Raw genomic sequence first — 11,857 nt, 5'->3', positions numbered from 1 at the left:
TTTACCCCCTTGGACAGATGGGAAACTTACACAGTAAAGACATTTCCAAAATTATTACTTAAGTGCCCCAGTGATGTGAAACAGCAGGACCTTCTTAGGTGACAGGATCCTAAGGTGAAGATCACAAGGGATGAGAAAGAGAGGAAAAGTATAAGGTAGAAAAGATAAAAGCTGGGATGGGGAGATCTTGCACAAGGTATGTCTCATGTCAACTATGCATCTTAAGAAGAGTAGCAGCTTTATAATACTTCTAGGGGCAAAATGGAAGGAAATAGGAAACTTTTAGGAAGTAGGCAGAAAGTATCATACAATAGGACAAACTCAGAGAGGAGGCTAATCAAACCATGCTGCATATGGTGAAACAGGATATCTCAAGACTATTACTGAATAAGCCCACAGTGATCTGTGGATAGATAACCATAGCCATATTTGGTGAAAGTGTTGGATTCTTGGGATCTGAAGCAAACCCACCACAAAGGCCCTGATTCAAGACCATTGCCTGCTCTTTAAAGCATATTCCTGGTTTTAAGGAAGGAGCTCTGTTCTATTATCAATATGTTATGCCTTTAGGGAATCTCCCAAGGCTTAGGATCCAGGTTGTTACAGGCTCTCCCAAGAATATTCCTAATCCCTGACTGAGCGACTAAAGGAAACCATTGCTTGATCAGTATAGAACTTAATAAAAGAGTGTACTACTATTCTTTTTTCTTTTCTTTTCTTTTTTTCATTGGGACATGTTTTCACTGTGTAGTTTTGGATCCTTTCCTGGACATACCTCTGTAGACCAAGTGGGACCAAACTCACAGTGATGAACCTGACTCTGTCTCTTGAGTGAGTGCTGAGCAAAGTCGAGCACCACCACCACTGAACTGTTAGTGTTTTACTTTTCAAATTGTTGTCACCTGGTTTTATATCGTGCATCTGGCACAACTAGGATTTTGTAAAGAAGAAAACTGGAACTTTTTGGCATGCCAGGACTTAAGGTTTGTTATGACCCTGTAACGCCTCAATGAGCAGCTAGTTAGAATCCCATTCTTTGATATAGTGTTAGGCCTAGTAGCTTGTTGTATATCAGATGTGGCTCCTTTGTAATGGTTTGCAGTCAAGTGTCTGGACAATCCTGGTGAACAAATATATATCCTATTTTCCTAACCTCTAACAGACCTGGCTACAATACTCTTATCTTTCAGTGTTTTTGTTTTGTTTGTTAAGACAGGGTTTGTCCATGTAGTTTTGGAGCCTGTCCTGGATCTGGCTATGCAGACCAGGCTAGTGTAAAACTCACGGAGATCTGCCTAGCTCTGCCTCCTGAGTCCTGGCATTTAAGGTGTATGCAACCACTGCCTGGCAGGTTTTTTTTCCCAGGCAGTACTCCCTCAGTTAAATTCTATTTTGTGAGACCTACTATGTCTCAAGAATTAGTAAATGCTTTATATCATTATTTCAACTCCTCTCTCTCATATCTTAGTTGTGGAGTGCTACCCAACACATGAGATGCCTTTTACAACCTCCACAAAACTAACTATAAATGGATCTTACACATGAAAGTTAAATACAAAGTGCTGAACCTCTAGAAGTTACTGGACAAAGTAGGCCTGCTTTCAATGAGCGCACCAAAAGCATGTTGAAGTTGACTACAAAGATGTTTCTATACACACCTCCCTACTCCCAATTATGTGAACAGATTAGGCCCACAGAGCAAAGATATCCAGAGGCCTGCCCTGGGAATAGGAAGTTTCAAGGACCATATGGGACCTCACAGGACAGGGATTCTGGCTGAAGTTTCCCACCCAGATCTGAGAAGGACCCACCACTCTGGCTCCTGAACCTTACTCACAATGCTGTGGTTTCCCAACTCACCCAGGTTTTCTGCTCAGCTCTCTGCACCAGCACACACAGCACAGCACACAACACAAAACTGCTGCTGTCAGTTTCTTTTCAAAGTCAAGCTTGAAGCTAGCAACTGGAAGAACCCTGTACCACTTCTGACTGGCAGGTCACCTGGAGGGCCTGATTGGCTAGTGAGGCCTGAGTGACCAGAGCACCTCCCATAGGGTTACACTGTGCTTAAAGTCACAGCACAATGGTTCCTGACCCTGCCTTCCACCACAGACCCAGACCTTTTCTAAACATTTACATTGCAATAGCACTTGCCCCTGGTTCCAATAGTATACCCTGCTATCGTTCTGCTCTTGGTAGGCACTTCCCCTTCTTCATCCTGGACACAGTGTGACTAGCATGTACAGCCCACTATACTATGTCGGGTGGAGTGATTCCATGTCACACAGGTGGAAGGGTGCCCAGAATATTAATAACCAAAGAGAGATTAACAGACTGAAAAGGAGATGTTTGTTTTGTGACTTCAAGTTGAGGTCAGGTGAACTGAACCCACTTTTTACCTAGTTGTCACAGGGACTTCATACAACCAGGAAAGAAAGGCAGGAAGTAGATCACAAACAAGATAATAGGTCTTTCTCTTATCTGATATGGCTTCATTGCTTTAGGATTTTTATTCCTGAAAATCAGAGCACACTGTTGGCAAATGAATAATAATAAAGGGTAGGCTTCAAAGAAAGTTGAATATTTAAAGCATAATGAAGCTAGGAAGAATATGCTTGCAAGCACTGTTAATAGTCAGCATATCTTACTCCTAGGGCAGTTGAAAAAACAAAACAAAAAACCCACTGCATTATTCAAGCTTCCGTATATGAACAGTGTTATGAATTGTATAAAGAAGGCTCTGGCAGGTAGAGAGCCAAGGTGCCCTGCTGCTGGTGACAGACAAAGACGACATTCAGACAGCACTGAGTGAAGAGGTCTATTTAGTGGAGGAATAGATAAGGGGAAGAGAAAAAGGGAAAAAAGGGTGGGGGGAGAAAGAGAGGGAAGAGTGCAAGGGTCCACACACTTCCTGGGAGGAAAGCAGGAGAGAGAGAGAGCGAAATGGGTGGAAATGTCTCTTAAGAATAAGCTTTAATGTCAGGACATTGAATGCCGACAAGGGGCAGAATCAGAATATTAACAAACAGGACTGGTAGAATGAATCTCTCCATGTGTGTACAAAGTGGATTTATTAGACTGTCTCACAAGCTGTGGTAGAGCTAGTCTAACAATGGCTGTCTACCAATGGAAAATTGAAAGGTCCAGTAGTGGTTCAGTACATGATGTTGGACATCTCAGCTGGGCTGGTCTTGAGTATACACCACAATTTTAAGGAAGTAGGCTCTACTGCTAGTAAAGTAAAAAAATTGGTAACCAGAGCTAGGGCAAGCAGGTGAAGAGAGAACTTCCTTCTTCAATATCCTTTATATATGTAGGCTGACACCAAGAGTTGCTTCTCAGATTAAAGTTGGATCTTATTCTTTGTTGATTGGTTTTTTGGTGATTTCAAGAAAGGTTTTATCGTTGCAGCCCTGAAACTCATTCTGTTGAGCAGGCTGGCCTCAAACTCAGAAAATCCAAATGCTTCTGCTTCCTGGGGTTAAAAGTGTGCACTGCCACCAAGCAGCTAAAAGTGGATACTATCACTAAAATAATCCAAATTAAAGAAGTGTCTTTAACTTCAAAACCTTTAAAAAAATCCCTCACATGTTTACACATATATTTTGGGTTTTAATTAATTAAAGAGGTGAAAGACCCCCGGAGGAGATCTTCCCTCAGGAGAGACCCCAAGTCCAAGGAACACACCAAAACCACGGATCAGATGCAAACAGCAAGAGGGTTTATTCAGATACACAGGTACCCGGGGCGACAAAGTCTCTCGGAGGACTTGCGCACCCTCCTTGGGTAAAGGGGACTTTTTATAGGATCCCAGGGGCAGAGGCATGGTTACAGAAGCGAGAAGCATAGTTACAGGGTTCCCATTGGTTGATTCAAAGAAGGCCAGGGTGAACTTGGGGACATAGTTTTAATTCTTGGAAATTTGATGTGTGTGGCTGACTTGGCCTTGGGGGTGCTTTCCCAGCCCAACTGTTTATTCCCCAAGGCCAAGTGGCCAACCATAGATATCTTATTTTGACTCCACGGTTTCTCTCCCAGGGTGTGTGGTCAGGGTGGGTGTTTCCTTGGTCCCAGGCTTTTGCAGCTGGCTGATTACGGTTTATGCCAAGTGGTTTATCTAAACGTACATTTTGCAGTTAGGCCAAGGACGCCCTGTTTTTCTGGTACTTGCCTCGCAGAATGGCGATTCTTATGCTAAGTAAAAGCCTGCTATAAGCGGGGGTCTTTCATTCCCCCATTTTCTTCTGGTCCCAAAATGAAATCTTTCATTTTAGGATGGAGAATAAGAGGTCATCTCCATCTCTGACTGTCTTAGCCTCTGATATTGTTGGGTCAGGACCAAAGCCTGGACAACAGAAACCCTGTCCTTGACGAATTGTACCAATCTATTGAAGATGCATGGCCCAAATATTAAAATGAGCAGGAGGATGATTAGGGGGCCCATAATGATGGAGACAAGGGTGGTGAACCAGGGTGACCTTTGGAACCATCCTTCAAACCATCCCTGTTGCGATTCGAATAGTTGTTGTCTCTGTTTCAATCTCTCTCTCAATTTAGCCATGTTATCCCTGACTACTCCAGTATGATCTGCATAGAAGCAACATTCTTCTTTAAGGGCTGCACATAGGCCACCTTCTTGTAGGAAGAGGATGTCTAACCCTCTCCTGTTTTGTAAAACAACTTCACATAGAGATGTAAGGGATTTTTCTAGGGCACTTATAGATTTCTCTAGGGCCTGGATATCAGTATGCATAGCTGCTTGAAGTTGTCTAAATTGACTGGTCTCCATGAGGGCTGTAGTCCCCGTACCTACCCCCGCAGCGATTCCCCCCATGGTGATCCCTCCCAACAACAGGGCTAGAGTTAAGGAAACAGGCTCTCTTTTAAATCGGGTGTTTCTCATTTCAAAGTGACTATAAATATATTCAGGTTCATGATAAGTAACCTTGGGCCATAATTCTATCAGCACGCAATAATCAGAGCTCTGGTCCAGCACCGTGGCAGAAACGCAGGGAGTGAGTCCCGTGTTACATGCCCAATATGTCCCGTTAGGGGCTGCAAGATAATAAGTTCCCGATGTAAGGGTCTGGGTGGATTTGCAAAGACTCTGATGGGAGGAGGGAATGACCCCTAAGCAGAGCCCTTGTCTGGAGACCTCGGAGAGAGTTAGCTTGTGCTGGGGGCCGGAGATACAGCTCGCGGTAGGAGAAGTCTGGTTAGTATAGTTGCCAGTCACTGCTATCCCTTCATAGTAAGGTGGAATGGAGATTAGGCATAGCCAGCATTCCTGGGTTTTATCTGGGTCGGTAAGGTTTAAAGCTAGGAAAGCACCCTTGACCAGATTGAGCAGCCTATCTCCGGTTCCTGGGTAGGGGGAAATCTCTGTGGCAGGGGCCTGTGAGGGTGGAAGGGAAGTGGTCGCTTTGCCAGCATTATTATTGGGGCCAGGAGAGGGGGTAGCCAGGGGTCTAGCTTGGGCAGGTCTTAGTGCAGGCAATGAGGGAGGTTTCTGGTCAGGAAGGACCCGACTCGTCCAATGGGTGTGGCGTGGGTATTTTCTGTTTTTAATCGTATTTTGAATGTAACCCCTGCATCCCAGCCATCTAAATACCAGCGAAGGCCCCATGTCCTTCCCGTGGGCCAGCCTGTGAAGCCCTTGCCTTTTGGAGTGAATGAAATGTTTAATGGCAAGGACTTGCCATACTGTGGTTGTAGTTCCCTTTCGGTGGGATAACATTGATCCCTTTTTATATAGCCCCGGGAAACCGTTATAAGGTCCCATGAGGAGGAAGGCCTCCAGTAAGCTGCCCCAGTAGTCTCACAGGACCAGGCTTTGCAAAAAAATTCTTCATATCCCCCACATCTTGCCGTGAGGGCACGACTTCTGCCGTCTTTAGGGCAAACATAAAAATCATACAAGGACAGTAAACAGCGAGCGGCAGGGGTGGCACATCCGGGTCCTCGAGTGTGGGGGACTCCAAAAGGGGGTTTAGGGGCTGGGCCAACAAGAGTATGTTCAGCTTCAGGTATATCCCAGGTGTCAAGTCCAGCTGCAAGCTCGCAAAAATCAGGGGTAAGGGATGGCCACCAAATGTTAGGAGCATGGTTGGCAGTTGTGGACCAAACTACGTCCCCAGTTTGGGAAATAATCTGCCAGGTAAGTTTCTTAACCATGTGGGGGCTCTCTGGTGATGCCCCTCCTATTGTCAGGAGGGCTATCAAGGGGATTAAGGGGGCCCACAAGCGAGTCTTATCTTTAGTGGGTTTGGAGAGCGTTGAACCCTCCATGTAGACGTCTCGGTGTTCTCAGCTTCGTCGAGTTCTTTGGCAGCCTTTACATGCGATGCATGGACCCAAGCCTCTATCCCGTCAACCTTGAGTGTGGTGGGAGTTGTTAACAAGATGGTGTACGGTCCTTTCCATCTCGGCTCTAGGTTCCTGGATTGATGGCGTCGAACCCAGACAGAGTCCCCAATCTTTAATGGGTGAGGCACCACCGGGCGGGTCAGTTGTTCCCGGTAGGCATCGGCCAGGGGTTTCCACACCACCTTCTGTACCAGTTGGAGGGCTTGGAGGTGCACCTCCAGGGTAGGACTAGTGGCAAAAGAGGAGATATCAGGGTGAAGGAAATTTATAATTGGTGGGGGAGCCCCATACAGAATCTCAAACGGGGTGAGGCCGTGGGGCCCAGGAGTATTCCGGGCTCGGTAAAGGGCTAGTGGGAGTAGGAGCACCCAATCTCTAGTGCCAGTTGCAAGCGTTAATTTGGTTAAAGTCTCCTTAATGGTTCTATTAGCACGTTCTACCTGTCCTGAGCTCTGGGGGCGTTATGCACAATGGAGTTTCCAATCGATCCCCAATAGCCTGGCCACCTTCTGACTTACCTGGGAGACGAAGGCGGGCCCATTGTCTGACCCCAATATCTGGGGCATTCCATACCTGGGAAAGATGTCATCCAGGAGTTTCTTGGTTACCACGTTAGCGGTCTCCTTCTTGGTAGGGAAGGCCTCTGTCCATCCTGAAAAGGTGTCTACAAAAACCAGAATATATCTGTATCCATACAGTCCGGGTTTTACCTCAGTGAAGTCAATTTCCCAATGGACTCCAGGGCGGTGGCCTCGCAGACGGCTCCCTCTGCTCAGACGGGCTTTTCCTGGATTAACTTGAGCACAAGCATGGCAGCTGGAAGTCACCTGTTGGAGGACCTGTTCTTGATTCAATAATACAGTGTCCGAAGCCTCATCAGCCAGAAGGGCTTTCATCTTGTTTTTGCTTAAATGGGTTAGCGCGTGAAGGAACTTGAGCAAGTATTTGGTGTGGGATGTTGGCATAACTTATTTGCCATCCATGATATAAGCTTGTCGTTCGGGGCTCCATTCCACCCCCATTTTCTTTGCTAGTTCCTGGTCCTCCGGGCTGTAGGGCATGGGGTCCCTGCTTGGCTGTTGGTCCTGCAAGACCAACAGCTGGTCGCCCCTGGGGGCTTGTAAGGCGACTGTCCGGGCCGTCAGATCGGCCAGCCGATTTCCCCGAGCTATGACAGAGTCACCCTTTTGGAGCCCGGGACAATGTATAATGCTGAGCTGGTGTGGGAAGAACAGTGCCCTTAAGAGATCTAAAATTTCTTTTTTGTTTTTAATTTCCTTGCCCTCTGAGGTCAGGAGGCCTCTCCTTCTGTAGATTTCTCCATGAACATGGGCAGTGGCAAAGGCATATCTGCTATCGGTATAGACTGTGAGTCTCTTACCTTCCACCATCCGGAGGGCCTGGGTTAGCGCAACCAGTTCTGCTTTTTGGGCCGATGTACCGGGTGGCAGCAGCGAGGCCCAAATTACCTCTGATTTGGTGGTGACGGCTGCTCCGGCCCTCCGTTCTCCTTCTTGGAGGAAGCTGCTCCCATCCGTGAACCAGATGAAATCTGGGTTCGACAGCGGTTGATCTGTTAGATCGGAGCGGGTGCCATGGGCCTCCGCCAGAATCTGGAGGCAGTTGTGCTCCTCGGATGGGTCTGGCAAGGGCATCAGGGTTGCGGGGTTGAGGGAGACAACTGGTCCGAACATCACTCGGTCTGTGTTTAACAATAGAGCCTGGTAGTGGGTCATCCTGGAATTCGAGAGCCATTTATCTGGGGGCTGCCGGACCAGAGCTTCTACTGCATGGGAGGATAACACAGTTAATGGTTGTCCCAAAGTCAGTTTCCCTGCGTCCTTGAGCAAGACAGCAATGGCGGCCACCATGCGCAGACAAAGGGGCCAACCTGCAGCTACCAGGTCTAATTTTTTGGATAGATAGGCTACAGGTCTCTTCCATGGCCTCTGTACCAGCACTCCTTTTGCAAAGCCTGAGTTCTCATCCATGAAAAGTTCAAAGGGCTTAGTCAGATCTGGTAGACCAAGGGCTGGTGACTCAAGTAAAGTTCTCTTAATTCGTTGAAAGGCCTGTTGTTGTTCCTCTCCCCAGTGGAACAGGACCCCGGGCTTGGTGAGAGGATACAGAGGGGCAGCCATCTCAGTAAAACCCAGGATCCAGAGGCGGCAGTAGCCGGCTGTACCTAGGAACTCCCGCACCTGGCGGGGGTTCCTTGGAGGGGGTATGGAGATTATGGCCTCCTTCCTCGCCTCCGTGAGCCATCTCTGTCCTCCCTCCAGGGTGTAACCCAGGTAAATGACTCTGCTTTGGCAAATCTGGGCCTTCTTTGCCGAAGCCCGATAGCCCTTCTGTCCCAGTTTAGCCAAAAGGGCCCGAGTGCCTCTTAAACATTCAGCCTGGGCTCTGGCTGCTAGGAGGAGGTCATCCACATATTGAAGCAAGATTAAGGCTGGGTGTTCGACCCGGAACTCGGCCAGGTCTGAGTGTAGGGCTTCATCAAAGAGGGTCGGGCTGTTCTTAAACCCCTGGGGGAGCCGAGTCCAGGTCAACTGTCCTGAGAGTCCCATCTCTGGGTCCCTCCATTCAAAAGCAAACAGCAGCTGGCTCTGGGGATGCAATCTCAGACAGAAGAAGGCATCCTTTAAGTCCAGTATCGTATACCAAATGTGGGTTGGTGGAAGAGTGCTGAGGAGATTGTAAGGGTTTGGCACCGTGGGGTGTATATCTTCAACTCATTTATTAACCTCCCTCAAGTCTTGAACCGGTCTATAATCCCCTGTCCCAGGCTTTTTTACAGGCAGGAGGGGGGTATTTCAAGGGGATCGACAGGGCACAAGTACCCCCTGGTCCAAGAGCCTCCGGATGTGTGGTTTAATGCCCTCATGGGCTTCCCGGGACATGGGATACTGTTTGATTGAAATGGGAGTGGCGGAGGCTTTTAACTGAATAACAAGTGGGGGTTGGTTGTGAGCCAGCCCCAAGCCGCCAGTCTCGGCCCATGCCGAGGGAAATTCTCTCAACCAGTCCTGCATCTCTTGCGGTGGCCCCTTAGAGGGCTCAGATTCAAACAGGCGGTATTCTTCTTCTAATTTTAGGGCTAGGACTTGTAGGGGGGTCCCTTTGGGTCCCGTAACGGTCGACCCCTTGTCATCAAAATAGATCTGAGCCTTGAGCTTAGTCAACAGGTCTCGGCCCAATAATGGGTGAGGGCAATCAGGTATATGCAGAAAAGAGTGGGTTACCTGTCCAGATGCCAGCTGAACCTTTCTCTCGGTGGTCCATCGATACCTTCTGCTACCCATGGCCCCCTGGACCAAAGCTGTGCGGTCACTGAGAGAGCCTCTGGTATGAGTCAGGACTTAATGTTGAGCCCCGGTGTCTACTAAGGTTACTGGCTGCCCCCCGATCTTGAGAGTTATCCTAGGCTCGGGGGGGGGGGGGGCTCCTGGCCTTGACTTCCCTAATCCTCCAGATTGAGGAGGTCCGTGGCCCTTGGCTTAATTCTCCGAGACCCTTGAGGTTTCCTTGGGCATTCACGAGCCCAATGTCCCTTCTCTTTGCAGTAAGCACACTGGTCTTTGTCAAGCGGTATCCTTCTTTGATCTCCCATCCTAACTCCCTCTCTGCCCTGTCCCTGAGATATTACAGCGGCCAGGACTTTACTTATTTCTCTATGACGTTTCCTATCCCTTTCTTCCTATTTCTGCCACATCCTCTCCTCCCGCTCTTCAGGAGTTTCTCTTTTATTAAACACTTTCTCTGCTTCTTTCAATAAATCTGACAAACTGAACAAATGCAATCCCTCTAGTCTCTGTAATTTGGCCCTTATATCTGGACTTGACTGATAGATGAAAGACAAGATGACGCCTGGCGCCTGTCCTGGATCTTCTGGATCATACGGGGTATACATCCTATAGGCTTCTCTGAGTCTTTCTAAGAATGCTGCCGGTGTCTCATCCTTTCCCTGAATCACATTTCTAACCTGAGCCAAATTGGTAGGGCGTCTAGTAGCCCCCCGGAGACCCGCTAAGAGCAACTGGTGATAGAGACGTAGGTGCTCCCTACCTTCTGGGGTCGTGAAGTCCCAGTTCGGGCAGGTGAGGGGAAAGGCTGCATCAATGATATTAGGCAATTGGGTGGGTCTTCCATCGTCTCCAGGAACCTGCTTCTGAGCTTCCAAGAAGACTCGCTGCTTCTCCTCCACCGTCAGGAGGGTCTGCAATAACTGCTGACAATCCTCCCACATAGGCTGGTGGGTCACTAAAATGGACTCAATCAGGTTAGTCAAGGCAACAGGGTCCTTAGAGAAAGGAGGATTATGCTGCTTCCAGTTGTAAAGATCAGAGGCCGAAAATGGCCAGTATTGGAGCTGGTGATTGGGGCCCTCTCGGAGGGGGAAGGCTCTGGATTCTTTGGCTGGTTCGTTGCGCCTTCCTCGGAGGCGACTGGCAATTGGGGAGGGATCCAGAGCCTCATCCGCAATTGGGGAGGGAGCCGGAGCCTCATCCTCCCGCTGTCCCTGTAGAGGATGTTCGGGGGGCCGCCGGCAGTTCTGGTGCCGCTGTGGGGGCCGCCTGTTCCCCTAGTCCCCGATTCCCCGGGAATGGCGGTGGGTCCTCTGTCAGGAGGTCAATAAGAGGTATATTGGGGTCGGGGGAAGAACAGGGGTCTTAGGGGGATCCTTTCGTGGGAGAACAGGGTAAAGGGAGGAGGCAGGAGGGGCGAGAGGGGGCAATGGTGCCGTCGGGGGACAGGCCTGGGGTGCTGGAGGGGAGAGGAATGGCCTAACCCGGGGGGGAGGGGGTTCGGTCGCCAGGAGTTTCCATATGGTGATGTAAGGAACCTGGTCCGGGTGGCCATGGGGACTCAGAGCGAAAACTTTCCCCTCCACCTGTGAAATAAGACTGAGGTTAAAGGTTCCCTCGCGAGGCCATCCTACATTCATCATGACCCACTCGGCATCGCAAAGGGTGATCCATTTATTCTTTTTAACTACAACTCCTTCGTTGTTGGCTCGTGCCTTCACGTCCAACCAGTGGTCAAGCGTGAGGCTCAAGGGGGTGGTGACAGTCTGTCCCATGGCTGTTTCTAGGAAGAGAACGGTTAAACAGAAAACGAAAAACGACAGACAAACACAAATAAGACTAACATGCACTGCACGGCTTTGGTTCCAAACCGAAAGCAAAAACTCAGAAGGAGAGTGCGAGGGTCCGGACCCCTCGTCTCCTACCAACACCACGTATCCCTCAGATACGTGAGTGGCCCCGAAAAACCGTGCCCCTGAGGGGACTTCAGACACCCGTGGAACGTCTTCCAGGGTGCTGGTGGGCAAAGTCCGAGCTCGTCAGCTCCTTCAGCCCCACTGCCACAGACAGATTACCAGATGCGCGCAGACAAACAAGCAACAGTCAGACAAGACAGGGATGACATATACCAAGGCCGGCCGGCTTACCTCCTGATGGTGGGTCGGTGGTCCCAGGGAGGGGTC

General features: G+C 49.1%; 1 protein-coding gene across 1 annotated transcript; it reads right to left on the bottom strand.

Annotated features, from left to right (window-relative positions):
* Positions 1–10,066: 10,066 nt before the first annotated feature.
* On the bottom strand, positions 10,067–11,449 carry LOC131901918 (inverted formin-2-like). Its single transcript, XM_059252967.1, is given in 3 exon segments — positions 10,067–10,888; positions 10,929–11,032; positions 11,035–11,449. Coding segments are annotated over 3 exon segments (1,341 nt in total).
* Between the last annotated feature and the right edge of the window lie 408 nt (positions 11,450–11,857).

Source organism: Peromyscus eremicus, unplaced genomic scaffold (genome assembly GCF_949786415.1).
Source record: "Peromyscus eremicus unplaced genomic scaffold, PerEre_H2_v1 PerEre#2#unplaced_637, whole genome shotgun sequence".
Lineage (NCBI taxonomy): Eukaryota > Metazoa > Chordata > Mammalia > Rodentia > Cricetidae > Peromyscus > Peromyscus eremicus.
The sequence above is the reverse complement of the archived record's forward strand: the minus strand, read 5'-3'. Positions and strand labels throughout refer to the sequence as shown.